General features: G+C 38.9%; 1 protein-coding gene across 1 annotated transcript in view; it reads left to right on the forward strand.

Annotated features, from left to right (window-relative positions):
• lrrn3b (leucine rich repeat neuronal 3b) overlaps positions 1-6515 on the forward strand; it is a 25337-nt gene extending 18822 nt beyond the window's left edge. The window contains exon 4 of the mRNA XM_020619193.1: positions 1665-6515. Coding sequence (XP_020474849.1) covers positions 2094-4214 — 2121 coding nt within the window. The 5' untranslated portion in view covers positions 1665-2093 and the 3' untranslated portion in view covers positions 4215-6515. The remainder of the gene's footprint in view (positions 1-1664) is intronic.
• The last annotated feature ends 8256 nt before the right edge of the window (positions 6516-14771 follow it).

The following is a 14771-nucleotide window of genomic DNA, read 5'->3' on the forward strand; positions in this document are numbered from 1 at the left end:
AAAGCCCCCCCCCCCCACAACCCCTCCTTTTTCTCCCACTCTCCTTCCAGTATCTCCATGTCTGCCTTCCCTCCTCCCACACCCACTAAACCAGAGTCTAGCCAGTGCTGGAGCAGAGGTTGAGGAATGAATCCTTGGCTTGGCTTCACCAGTGGGGCAAACTGCAGCATTTCTGCTGCCAGTTTTTATTTATTTATTTTAGTTTTTCCCACCACATCTCCCCTGTGGCCACTGAGGTGGAAACAGCGAAGGGCGATGAAATGAAACATTTTTCTCTTTTCCTGTTCTCACTTTCCAGTCGCCGTCACACTTCTCTTGGTTCTTTCCATTTCATCCCCTGTCTCTCTTGACTTTTCCCATGATGTGGTGCATGCTCTTATAGGCTCAAAATATCACAAGCACCATCAAACCCATCTGTTCAGTAAAGAGGCACTTACATATGACAAATTACATGATACACTTCAACTGCAGAGCTTCTGCCATAGTAGTAAACAGTGGGGACATTAATAATATGATGGTAAAATAGACACAAAATAAAAAAGATGCCTGACTCACAGGCAAGAGAATGCATCATAGTTATATTATTAACCTTCTATATGTGATTTACTCCTAAATCAGTTCATGCTTACATAAAGATATACATGGATAATATATATCACTGTAAGAGCTCTCCCACATCTGCCTCTGCTGGTGGATTTGTTTGCTTTTTATTAATGGTTGAGCTTTTAGTGTTAAATTCACCTCATTTCATATTAGAACTAATAGCTAAACTACAGTATAAAAATACTGTTGTACACTTGTGAATGATGATAGAAAATGGCCATGTTTACTAAGCATCTATCCATTGCTAATAATAGAGTAAACCCTTCAGTGTTTTATTATATTAAGTGTGGTGAAAAGGTGAATGAGGAACAAACCACCAACAAGGCTGTAGTAATCTCCTTTGGAGCTTTGACTACTTTTATTTGTAAATGTGTTTTCAAGAGCACAAAATTAAAATTGCATATGTATTTTCCTCTCTTTAGACTTCTGTTTGTCCATTTGCATGTATACACTTCACATATTTGTTAGTAATGTCTGGCCACTGGCAAACTACTTGACCTGCATTTTCCAAAAATGTAAAATCATATTAGGTTGCAGATCTGTTGATTGTACAGAGATTATTAATGCCTACACATGAATGCATTTTCATGGCTGTTGGTAGTTGCATCTTCTAGCAAACAGGTGCAAACTGCATCTGGGTCAAATGCTTAGTTTGCATGTACGGCCTAACTGTCACACTACGGTGTGTGTTACTGACTGTTTACTTGTTGCTATGGTGACTGATGTATTCCAGTGTCTTAAAGCAGCTTTCCCTAAAGGCTCATGCTTAAGCCCTAGGATGTCTGCCATTTATAAATCTTAATAAAGCCTTTTCTTTAATCAGTAATAAATTGATACTACAAACATCAAAACTGAATGCCATATTGTTGCGGCACATGCAGTACCTCCCCAGAATGAAAGTCTGGAAGGTCAAGCAGATAAAAATCCACGGTTCTTGAAGTGCATAAATGTCAACATGCTTGTAACAAATGTCAATATGCTCAAATCCTTCTCTCATTACCTTCCCTGATCATTATTATGTAATGCTCAGACTGCTTCTCTGTCTTGTTTGTCTTACACAGGCAGGAATGGACTGGGCTGTGGACTTTGGAAGCTAGTAACAACAATCAGTGAGGACATTCATCTTTAAAGAGCAGATTCTTCATGGATACATATAAATGTGTTTAACAGAAGTATTTTGAGGCATAATATCAATCGATCCTTTTTTTTTTTGTTTATCTTCCACCCACCTTCTGGAGTCTTCCTGACTGCAGCATTGGCCGTGAACCCTGACACCAGCAGGAAACATTGAGTGATTGGTCATTACATCCAAGGGTAACTATACAGTAAGACAAAAAACCCCTAAGGAGCCCTGCTGCAGTTGGTGGTGGCAGGGGCAGTGAGTCAATTGCCTCAGCAACTGCAACAAATGATTAATTATTTGTGCAGTTAACGGCTCAGACCACTTAATCTACGAGGACCAATTTATTACTGGAGGGAATCTGTCCAATATGAAGGACATGTCATTCATGGATCATCTCTTTCTTGGCCTTGCCATAGCCACTTTTGTTGTGGCCACTAAGGAGAGGCCTGATTGCCCCAAGCTCTGTGTATGTGAGATTAGACCCTGGTTTTCTCCTAGCTCTGTGTACATGGAGGCGCAAACAGTTGACTGTAATGACTTGGGGCTCTTTAGCCTGCCAGAAAAATTACCGTTGGGTACACAAGTACTATTGCTACAGACAAACAATGTCGTTAAAATTGACAAACCTTTGGATTACCTGAACAACATCACAGAGATTGATTTATCACAAAACAACTTATCCTTTATTAGCGATGTCCATCTGGGAAATCTTCCTCAGCTGCTGTCACTTCATATGGAGGAGAACTGGATACAAGAGTTGCCTGAACAATGTCTGGCAGAGGTCGCAAATCTACAGGAACTCTACCTGAATCACAACCTCATCTCCTCCATTTCCCCGATGGCTTTCCAGGGTCTCAGCAACCTTCTGCGGCTCCATCTCAATTCCAATAAGCTGAAGGTCATTAAAAAAGAATGGTTTGAACCCATGCCAAATCTGGAAATCCTGATGATTGGTGAAAATCCAGTTCTTTCTATTGATGATATGAACTTTAAACCTCTCAGTAATCTCCGCAGTCTTGTTCTCACCAGAATGAATCTGTCTCAGCTTCCTGATGATGCACTGGCTGGTCTTGACAACTTAGAGAGCATCTCTTTCTATGATAATATTTTCCCCGAGGTGCCTCATTCTGTACTGAGAAATGTAAAAAATCTAAAGTTTTTGGATTTAAATAAAAATCCCATTGCAAGGATACAAAGAGGGGACTTTGTGGATATGCTTCATCTGAAGGAACTAGGGATTAACAGCATGCCAGAGCTAGTTTCCATTGACAGCTTTGCCCTCAATAACCTCCCTGAGCTGACCAAAATAGAAGCCACCAACAATCCTAAACTTTCCTACATCCATCCAAATGCTTTCTACAAACTGCCACGGCTGGAAACTTTAATGCTAAATGGCAATGCACTCAGTGCTCTGCACAAGATCACTGTCGAGTCCCTCCCAAATCTCAGAGAGGTTAGCATGCACAGCAACCCTATCCGCTGTGACTGCGTAGTTCGCTGGATGAACATGAACAAGACCAACATTCGCTTCATGGAGCCTGATTCACTGTATTGTGTGGAGCCTCCAGAGTATGAGGGCCAGCATGTCCGACAGGTGCACTTCAGGGAGATGATGGAGATTTGTCTGCCACTCATCTCTCCCGAAAGCATGCCTGGGCATATTAAAGCACAGAATGGGAGTTCATTGTCACTCCATTGTCGGGCCTTTGCTGAACCAGAGCCAGACATCTATTGGATCACCCCATCTGGTACCAGGGTCCTACCTAATACAGTGTCTGACAAGTTCTATATGCATCCAGAGGGAACTTTTGACATCTATGATATAACAGAAAATGAAGCTGGTCTTTACACGTGTGTTGCTCATAATCTGGTTGGAGCTGATCTTAAGTCTGTTTCAGTAGAGGTGAATGGATATTTTCCCCAACCTACAAATAGGTCTCTTAATGTTGTAGTCAAGTCAGTGGAGACAAACTCCATTGTGGTTTCCTGGAAGGCTGCCCCTGGCACCCAGGCTCCCAACATTCAGTGGTACACCCTATCAGATGCCAGTCACCCCACCATGGTGTTTACTGCCAGGGTTCCCTCTGACATCCAGGTCTACAACCTCACCCATCTCAGCCCTGCCACTCAGTACAAAGTTTGTGTGGATGTCCGCAGCATCCACTACAACCATGACACCAAATGTGTCAATGTCACCACAAAGGGATTGGAGCTGGCAACCATGGACAGAGAAAAATTGGATGCAGCAGTAATCACCACCTTTGGTGTTCTCCTGGTTGTGATTTCAGTGGCCTGCCTACTTATCTATGTGTCTCTGAGGAACCGCCACCTTTATGGGGATATAAGGAAATGCGACTCCATAGCCTCAGTGGAAGTTGCCAGTATGCACTCTCCTTTCTTTACAAAGCTGTGGGTTTCAGGTAAAGGACTGCCAAGTGGAGTGGAAGTAAAAGCCACAGTCATAAATGTATCTGACAATGCCTTTTAAGAAGTATAGCTTTGTAGAGCACCACACACCAACTATACTGAAAGGACAAGGCCATGTGCAGGGGTGGACAAATCTGTAGTCTTGTTTAAAGGCATACTCATTGCTGGTCTCTGACTCAGATACACTTGCAAAACTATTACTGGACTGGGATGGAACTGTGTAAGATAAACTACATGCTCTCCCAGTTTTTAAAACCCTAGCTGAAGTGGTGGCTTTGTAACCATTAAATCAAACTAAGCTAACATCAAAAGGAAGGGGCATTTGCTGCAGAGAGATATATTTCAGTACTATTCATACAGAAATAAAGGCAGAGAAATAAAATGAAGAATGATGATGGTCAAATCTCTTGTAATTGACTGTTAAATATGTTCAGAGTTGTGGAACTGTCTGTGTGGTCCCAAGCAATACCGGCTGTGCTTTGTCAAACATCCATAGACAAGATAGAGATACTGTAATAACATTTGTCTATTATGGGAAGGGAGATTTCGTAGAGTAGACAAATAACAGTGACCACAGTGGTGTAAGACTTTTGATGAAATATACCCCTCTTTTTCTATCAAAAAAGATTTTTGATTTTTCATGGAAATATTGTTACATATTCTATTATGTTGATGTAATGACAAATCCTCTGTATCTAAATGGCTTTTAAATTAAGGCAAGGACCAGACTACTTTTGATTACAATGACACATTAAGCTTAATGAAATTCTGCTACAAAATGGGTATCTAGAGAGGACATTTGCCAAATGGCTGTTTATGCTGTGTAGTTCTCATTGCAACGGTGACTGGGAAAAATGCAGATATGTTAGACTAAAACAAATTTTATGCATTGATTAAAAGTGAGGTGATTGATGTGCTATCGCCTCAAGAAGTGGTCTGTTATGCCATGGTAAGTGCCTACAACAAGAACTACACGAGGTAAACAGAGAAGAAACCGAAGAAACGCATCAGCCACAGCAAAACATGGTCATGTCATCACTGCAGAATCACAAGCTATTCTCTAGTACTTTTAGTGGAAATACTTTATCAGTATTTTTAGCATTACAGTACATATTTTAAGAAAACCTTTTGTTGTTGCTTTGGGTGTAAAGTTAAAAAGCCATTTTTATATTAACTGTATTATATGTGATCAATGGGCACAACAGACTAATTAAGAAAAGTGCTAAAAAAATAAATGTCATTGTTTCTTTTACAAACAGTTGCGTACTTCTTTTGCTCTCTTCTCATATTTGTTATAATCGCCCAGGTTTATTTCACCTCATAATGCATGGTTGTTGCTTTATACTATTTTTCTTTTTTGTCACGATCCAACCATAGGTTAATGTGAAATGTCCAATCAGTTTTATCTGACATTTCAACAGCAAGTATGGGAAAATATTAATGATGAAGTGGTACAGAACAAAAAACTTTTGAGTCAGAACAAAGGGGAAAAGTCAGGAGACTCCAGCCGATATGGTTCAATGGTCGGCCCAACCCTGGGAAAAAGAAAAAAAAAAGCAATAAAAGAACAGAATTCATTAGTTGCCTCATTTAAGAACATGTTCAACCTTCAGCTGGTCCAAATATAGTCACTGTGCTACAGCTACAGCTGCTTGTACTTAGACAGGTACACAGTGTCCCTATGACAGAGAGATAAAGTACAGTATTGAAGAGTAAGGTAGGGTGGGACCAGAGCTAAGTCTAAGCTTTAGGACTCACATTTTATTTCTTACTGAATTATCCAGCATACAGAGCAGTTTGTATGAGAAAGCCAAACAAGATGAATAGTTGTCAGAGGCAGAGTGACATGACGAATTTATCAAACAGGGCCTAAAACCCATACATCAGAGCAGCCTTCAGCACCATGGACAGAGGCTTTTAAATCCAAGCTATCTGTCAAAGACAAAGGGAGTTAAACTATGACACACCGTGCTCCTCAGGTAATGCTCAGGTCAAACAGACTGAATAGAGGCATGAGTATGGATGCACAAACAAGAAGGGCAGAGCTGAGAAAATTTAAAGAACATGTTTAGATACATTCAAATATGAGCTCAAGACCACTGATTGACAAAAAGAGGGTCATTTACAGAGAACAAAAATGTGAACATAGGCAAGCACACACACACACAAGCTCTCACTCAAATGACCTCATACACAGAGGTGTAGCAGTTTCAGTCTGAGTAGTTGGAGAAACACAACATGACAGCCAAAGAAGCCAATAAATGAGTTCCCCAACCAAATGTCATTTGAAATTAAAGCAATTCATTGTATTAGCCATGTTGCTATTTTTCTTTTGCAGCTCATGATTTGATTACATATTTGACTGAATAAATTAAATATTATCTGAAAAATCATCCTGCCTGCAGTCTGTCTGAATCCCATGCATTTCCATGATCTCTTTCTATTCTCTCATATTCTCTCTCTCTCCCCCACTGCCGCTGACACTCTTACTCACATTTAGGAGATGGCTTTTTTTTTTGTCTGAATTTGTACATTCAAAGGAACCCACAATATAGTATATTAGAAAAAAACTCTGGATTCAACTTTAATCCCATATAAAAAGAACCAGTGAGCCGTCTCCATTTAATTCATAGTGAGAAATGGGGAAAAAAAAAATAATTCTTGTTGAATCTTTAAATATCTCAACTATTAAAATCACCTTGTTCTATTCAGAAAAGCCATCTACACTCAGGCAGATATTAAAGCATGCGCTGAGAAGTCTTATAAATAGATGTTTCTACTGGCTACATATTCAATTAAATTTTGTGAGAATCACTGTCAGGCAGCCTGAGATTTGATGGTGCAATTCACTGGTGGGAGGTGCAAGTGCAATAGTCTATAGCCTTTATAGTATTTATTTTATTTTTTAACACAAGACAATCATTAGGTCACTTCTGGCACATATTTTGCCTTTTACATTTCTAGAATAGAAATAAATGTGAAAAAAACAATATAGCAAATATGTGTGCTTGTTCAAATGTTTTAATGTTATTCAATTGATTCAAACTTGTTATTATAGCTGGAACTGCTTTAGTACAGTGACTAATTTCCTAGAGCACACAGGAAGGCACTATTTAAACACAGTGTATTTATTAGTTCTCCAAATAGCTTATATTTATAATGGTTTTACTCAGACTGGTTTAATAAATGTTTTTCCTCTTTTTTAAAGCTACAATTAAATATTTAATTCACCTTCTATATGTGGTGATAAAAAAACTCATATAGCACTGCAAAGGCTGCTTAAAGCAAACAATGTTCAAATGACTGCTGGCACTTTTATATGTCTGAATTATCAGCTTATTAAAATTACAAACGTCCACATAGGTCAGCCTGTGTGGCTACAGGCAGCCACAGTCCAATGAAAAGTGAAATGTCAACATGCATTTACAGTCCTGCCATTTCTTGCTTTTAAGAGGCCATTATAGCCAGCTATTGGAGAAACAACTGAATGGCATATGGATTGCAATATCCAAGCTCTGACTGCTTTGATGACAATAAAACTGGATTTGCCTCTTGATCCCTTTACTAATTAAAGCAACAGTTTTGCCGCAGCAGTGCAAATTATTTGGGTCTTATCACCTTTTAATGTGGTTTACACTGGAGATGATATTAGTGTCAATGACAGGTGAATTTTATATACATGCAATGTAGCATCAGTGAGCTGAAATTTGCCCAGTGTATTGCTATTGTGAACATGCATTTCTGTGTATTTCCTGAAAAGTACAGACAGACTGTCACAGCAGATTTGGTACAGTCAAAAGCCATGTATGTGTGTGTATTTCTGTTCTGGCCTCTTCCTTGTCTCCATTTCCATAACCATCACTTCCAATTTGTCTTAAACGTAGTGCTAAGAAGGATGTACCCCCCTGTACCTGCACTGCACAGTTAGAATTGCACAACAAGCATGCAATTCCATTAACATACAGGGAAAGTGTAAGACCACAACACAGCTGTGATTATTCATTTCCTCTTTGAACAAACCTTGTGTACAGTAGAGATGAGTTGATTTATATTTACATGTTTCCTTTGATTCACAAATGCATGACATCTCTGAAATTCCACAAAAAATAGGAAAGAGGAAAAGAGGAAGCCTATTGATTGAGGCAACCATGTAAATGAGAGCTTTCTCTAAGTAACCCAAAATATTGATAAATACGTGGCTATAAGTCTTGCGTAGGCCACATTGAAAAATCAAGCAGGACTGAATGTGGGAATGATATGACTCTACAGAGAGCTTTTCAGATAATTGGAAGGCCCATTTTCAAACAGATGATTTCAGATGGTTTCCTGGACTCCTAATTGACTGCTGCCTTCTTTTGTCTCATTGCTGTTCCTTCTATGAAGTGAGCATGCAGCCTGTGCCTGGGTCAGACTGATGTACTTACATGCATGTGGTCAGTATACTGTAAATGATAGACTGGGATTAGGGGAAAAAGGGAAAATTCCTAGTAACCAAGCATGTACCTGTAAAGACACACAGGAGCACCCATTTTTTAGATTTTATAAAGCATCATCACCTTTATGGCACAGATGCTTCCATCAGATCCATTAATCATCACTGAAGGTTAAAGCACTGTTGTGAAATGGTGCAGGAGTTGCCCACAGTTATACACACTGTGTAAGAGCCACAATTTTTACTGCAGGCTTATTTGGGTAAGGCATCATTCAGGTCTATGGATGGAAGGTTTAAAACCGAGTGAGGTAATCGCTGTTCATGTTGGCTACACCTGAGCTTTGGGATAAAGCAGAAATACCAGTCTCCACAATGTTTATAATTTTGCCTATGTGACTAATATTTGCAAACGCATGCATAAATGCTAATTTACTCATTGGTAATTACTATATGCACTGGCCAATTTGATAGAGCATCTGTGCCAAGTGTCACAATTTTTTCATACAACCGGGGGAGCATGTGAGAGGAGAAAAATGGAACATGATGGGGAATTTGAAACTATAACCTCAATGCTTAATTTAATCCAACAAAGAGCAGAGCAGCAATTACAGTGCTAAAAATCACATTTTATGAGAGAGAAGAAAAAGAAATTGAGCAATGTGGTTGTAATAACAAGAAAAGGCAACAACAAAATAGTAGAATAATACAGCCAACAGCCACGTGACGGGTTGGGGGGGTTGGCAGCAATGAATAATAAAAGAAATTAAGTTTAATTTAAAAAAATCCCGCTCTAGCAGTGATTGCATACCTTTTTAATGTTTGTGGGCCCCATTCTAAAAACATGCCTTGACTAATCCAAGTCAATCCAATACCTGTTAGCCAATTAAAATGTTATATGTTAATTTTCATCCATCTAGTATCCATTCATCTGCTTGCCCAGAGATGGAGATGGAGGTAAGGCTTGATTTGTTAATCCTGGGTGAAATGATTTTGAATAACAATGTGCTTATATTTGAAGTGAAGGCTGGCATGTCACTATGGTACAAACTGCCCATTTTCACTGCAAGTGCACAATAGTTAAATTAAAGCTGATGAAACACACTGAACACACTAACTATAAAATAAAACCCTTCATAACACATTTAAAAATTAGTGGTTGAAGTGTTTGACCAATTTCCACCAAAGTAAGTGCTCTAAAAACCAGCTTTAAATCATTTGTCTAAAATAAAATAAACAACTGTGTCCAATTTAAGTTTCTGTCTGTGTTTGCAGTTTATGATTAACCTTAGCACACTTGCTACATTAAATGATAAATTCCCATGATAGTGGAGTAATAAAGTCATTTCTTTCTTTGAAATAGAGTTCATGTATGGGATTAATCTTTAAAAGTCTTGGTCAAGATCCAGGTAACTCTAAAAACGACTGTATATTTCCAGGTTTGAGATTAAGGATAAAGATAAGGATAATCACCTTTAAGGACTTGTTACTCCAACAACAGCTCTCTATATATGTACATTTTAAGTCACCTTCAGAGGACTGTAAAATCCAGGCTTGTGTCAGTTCATTAACAGTCCAGTCAAGCCATATCTGAACGAGGCTTTGGAGATCTGGGCAGAGCACCTACCTTTTACTTGCCCCATTTTACCCCTCCTCAATGTGTAACTATATTTTTGTTATTTGAATTCTTTACCTCTTCTTAATCTCAGACAATGCTAAGTGTTGCCATTTGTCTACAATGCATTTTAGCATCAAAGTCCTTCATTAAACTATATAGTGTGTACAAATGCAGCAGGAAAGGGGCCTAAGTTCTAAATAAAATGGCTCCATGTCTCTCATAACACATTATTCTTTGATATAATAATGATAGTATTGTGTTTATAAATATATAGATTTTATTATATTGAGGGTAAGGCTCATGAGGGCCTTTCAGAGAAGGAACACCTGCAGTGCCAGTGATAGCAATCACTGAACATAAAGTGCTGTACAGTACCTCTTCCACATTTGTTTCAATTATTGTTCATGCCTGTGCACACTGACTAATGTATATGACAAGCACATTTGTACATATGGTACTCATCAATTTTGTCCCTTGCTTGGGCCTTAATGCAAATCAAGCTAGAGGAAGGAACTGATGCCTTTGTGCGTGTCTTCACTGTGTCTTTCACATTTGTTTGCACCACTATTTTAAACTTGCTCCCAAAATAAACACACAAATGGCTGAGCTCTACCATCAATCATCCTGCCACTCCCTGATATGTGTGGATGGTAGCTTGGTGTGATTCCATATACTGTGGAGCAGCATGTGGCTCGCAGTAAGGTTATACAAAAACAACTAGATTCCACCAGTTCATTACACGCTTCCCTGGAAACTAGAATAACAACAATCACAGCCCTGTGCTTGATCTTAATTATCTTTTTGATAGATTCCCTTCTCTTTTTAGTAATTCTTCTGTTGATATTTGTGTTTCTTTTCTCTCCAGTGTCTCCCGTTTCCTCTCATCCCCAAAATAAGATAAATCCACCGGTGTAGACTAGATCATGGCAAAACTCAATGACTGTTTACACGAATTATCCATCTAGATTATTTACAATTGAAATAGAGGGAGTGGGGTAGTTTACAGTCTGGCAATGTGCTCTCTTCTATAATGTATGCATTTAGAATGATGTTTCTAGTGACTGAAGGCTGCTCATCTATTAAATAAAAGAAACAGAGTGACCTAATAAATTGTTTCACATTAATGCAGGAATTAGCAGCAGACTGTGGCATACCATCACATTCATTATTGTCCCAATAACGAATTATTCTCTCTTGAGGACATATTAAAACATTTTTCTCTAATTGAACAATGAAAAGCTACACAGTTTTGTGAGGGCCCCCTGTTGAATAGACTGAAATCAGTGAATAAAACTGTGTCAAGAAAGAGGCTAAAAATAAAATATGACTAAAAGCCCTATATTTATGTTCTCTATGTGTGAGTAGCTGTTGAGACTGGTGTCATTTGTAAGCCCAGTCTCAGCCCTATCAAAAGAGAAAGCTTTCCCCAATCCTGTGATGTGTGTCCAGAAGAACATGGGTGTTAATGAGGGCCTGGCTCATTTCTCTTAGTCCTGCAGACGATTAGTAAGAAAAGCTCTTCACTGGATCTCAATTCGAAGCATGGATGTCTCGACTGGCTTTTCCTTTGGAACCAGGAGACAGTTGGATAAGAGTCTTCTCTGCTGGCTTCAAACAGAAGGTGTAAAGACTGAGTGCTGCTGTTCATGACTCTGGCAAAGGATTAGCAAGGTGAAAAATGTTAGAAGTGTTGTTGAGCCTGATCAGAATCAAAAGGGAACTGAGGTAATGAGAGGTATTCAATCAAAGGAATGGGACTGCTCTTAGAACAAAGAGGTCTTAAGCCCACTGCAATTGGGAGACAGATACTCTAATAAAACTCATGCAAAGTCAGATTATTGTGCAATTCAGGTAAACTGCTAAAGGAATAGATACCATTTTTTATGGAATGAAGATATAAGGGCACACTGATGCTTCTGACAGATGCTTATTTTCTGTAGATGAAACCAGTGTGTTTTTTTTACCCTACTTATGAGGTGTAAAAAATCATACTAGACATATTTGAATTGTTTTACCACAAACCACTGCGTTTGTCATCTTCCTTCCTCGCTTCCACACTAGGGGTGTGTATCTTTCCCTCTGACATGATTCGATACATGGTCCACAATTAGAGAGAAAAACAATACTGCAAAATTTGTAACAATACAATACAGTATGATTCAGAGCAATCTGGATTTGATTCAGCAGATATTCAAGTTTAATTTAGATTTTATTTGAAAGACTATAGATACAGTATATTAAAGTATCTGTTTAGGGTATAAAATTAAAAAGAGTTAGTGTTTCCTCAAAGCAGATTTGTATTTCAAGCAGCAAAAGGCAAACAGATAAAATATGGTGTCTACTGTTTTTTTTTTACAATAGCAAACAATGGGCACTGGTGCTCAGTAAATCTCTAGCTGCTGTTTCACCTTATCATACAGAGCTGGAATCCATTTTCACTTAAATCCTGCTGACTTGTTATTGTGTGCCTTAGCTTCAAAGTCACTGTCATTTGTTCAAATATCACATTTTCAACAACATAGGTGCATGTCCTTGCAAATGAAATAAGTTATAGCTTCAGTTACTGACTTCAACCGATCTAGGTGGAATTATCAGCTGATCTGCTAACAACACTAGCACTAGTTACCTGCCTCAAACTATCTGCCCTTGCAGCAGTTTCAAGTGGTTCAGACAGTGTACCACCTTCATTACTTTGCTACTAGCGAGGTCTGTGTCACTCCTTCCAGTATATTCAATGCAAGTGATGCAAGTTCTGCACTCTGAACATAATGTTAGCTGCTAACACTAACACTTGCACTGTTGCTTACCTCAGGCTGACTGCTCTCACAGCTAACTGTACTTTTTCCATCATCTCAACAATGTTTCTGCTTGTGAGGTAGACACAAGTGCTGCATGTTCTACACTCTGAGGTAGCTGCTCAAACTAGTAATGTTTGCTCCTGCATCTATCTTTTTTTTCTATTTTTCTCTGTTTCTCTCTGTTTTATTACATGCTTGGAATTAATTCATAAATCTATCTGTGCTGTGCCTGCCATTTTTTCCTGGACCTGCCCTGTTAAGGAGGCATGTTTGAACACCAGCAGGAGATGGTACACACACACACATACATGTTTTTATGCCTTTGTGTGGCCCACGTTCTGTGACTTCTTTGTGAGGGCCACCATGTGTACTATAGCTACAATGGTGCAAAACACAAATCTATCATGAGGTGGCAATAGAGAATCAAAATGTCACTTCAGAATTCAGAAAACTCAAAATGAAAAAAATATCTTTTTCTTCTACACGTGTGAAGAACTGAGCAGTACCTGTTTTTTCTGTCCTTTTGAGCTTGTGTGATGGTCCTGTAGCTGAGGCCTGTTGAGTCAGCATGTCTGATTCTTCTGCAGCAGAACACATCACCTCACTATTAACCACAAATCATCGTCTTATCAAATAATGCAATATTTAATTCCACAGTGCTCCTCGCATGACCCAAAAAATGTTCATACCGTCTGAAACTTGAGATGATTCAGATGCCATCTTTGACCTCTTGTGTTTGGAGGACCCTTAAAGAGAAGAAGTAATCAGGATGGACATTTTTTAGTTACTTTCCGTCATTTATAGATGGGAAAGAAAGCTGATATTCAAGGTAACAGCTCTGACAGCTTCATACCAAAGGAGTCTTGAGCTGGTTCCAAAGACTTCTCATTGAAGACTTCTGTGTCACTTTCACGGACTTTTCTCTACAGCTCTAACTTCAGAAGACAAACCAGCTGTTTTGATAAAAACAACATTTTGTGAACTTATCTTATTTCACATACTAAGGTGGTGAGTAGAACAAAAAAACAAACTGCAATTTATACTTAAAAATGATTTCTATTATGAAATCTATTTTCTACTCACTTTATACAAATCAATCTCATCAAGAAATTTGACTTTGTAGACCTCAGTTCCACGTTCGACTGCCATGAGCATCTTGCTCATCTTTGCAAGCTGAAGTGTGTTCTCGGTTAGGCGATAGTATTCATGATGAACACGAATATCATGTCCCATAAATTTGGCAAGTTGATCCAACTCAAGTGTAGCCTCGTTTCCTCAGGTGGATTGACGTGAGTGATTTAGGCTTCCTTGCCCCACTTGCAGCTGCATAGTTCCTCAAACAGACTGAACCTCGGAGATGAGAATCCGAATGCTGTCTTTCAAAGACATACTCATTACTACCCAAAATGCCATTGTCCTCACCCCTTTGCTCAATGAGGAAATCAAGTGATTTTGTCATCTCGCTGGTAAGCAGCACAGGTACTTTACGGCCTCTCTTCCCTCTTATCACCAACCTGGTAAACTCATGACTCAAATCTTGTTCCAGTTTTGAAAGGCACTGCATAATGTCCTCATTTGGTTCTTCTTTGGTTCTGTTCCTATAGGTCAACAGAGGCAATTTTGCTGCCTCACCTTGCCGTCTTCGGTTAAAATGATTTGTGAGAGAAGGCACTCACTGAGAATCTGGTATGCTTTAGGGTTAGGTGCTTCCATAAGTTTCACTTTTGCCTCCTCTGCTGTGGACTTCAATACTTGATGCAGCTTCATCACATC

The sequence above is a fragment of the Monopterus albus genome, unplaced genomic scaffold (assembly GCF_001952655.1).
Source record: "Monopterus albus unplaced genomic scaffold, M_albus_1.0 scaffold216.1, whole genome shotgun sequence".
NCBI lineage: Eukaryota > Metazoa > Chordata > Actinopteri > Synbranchiformes > Synbranchidae > Monopterus > Monopterus albus.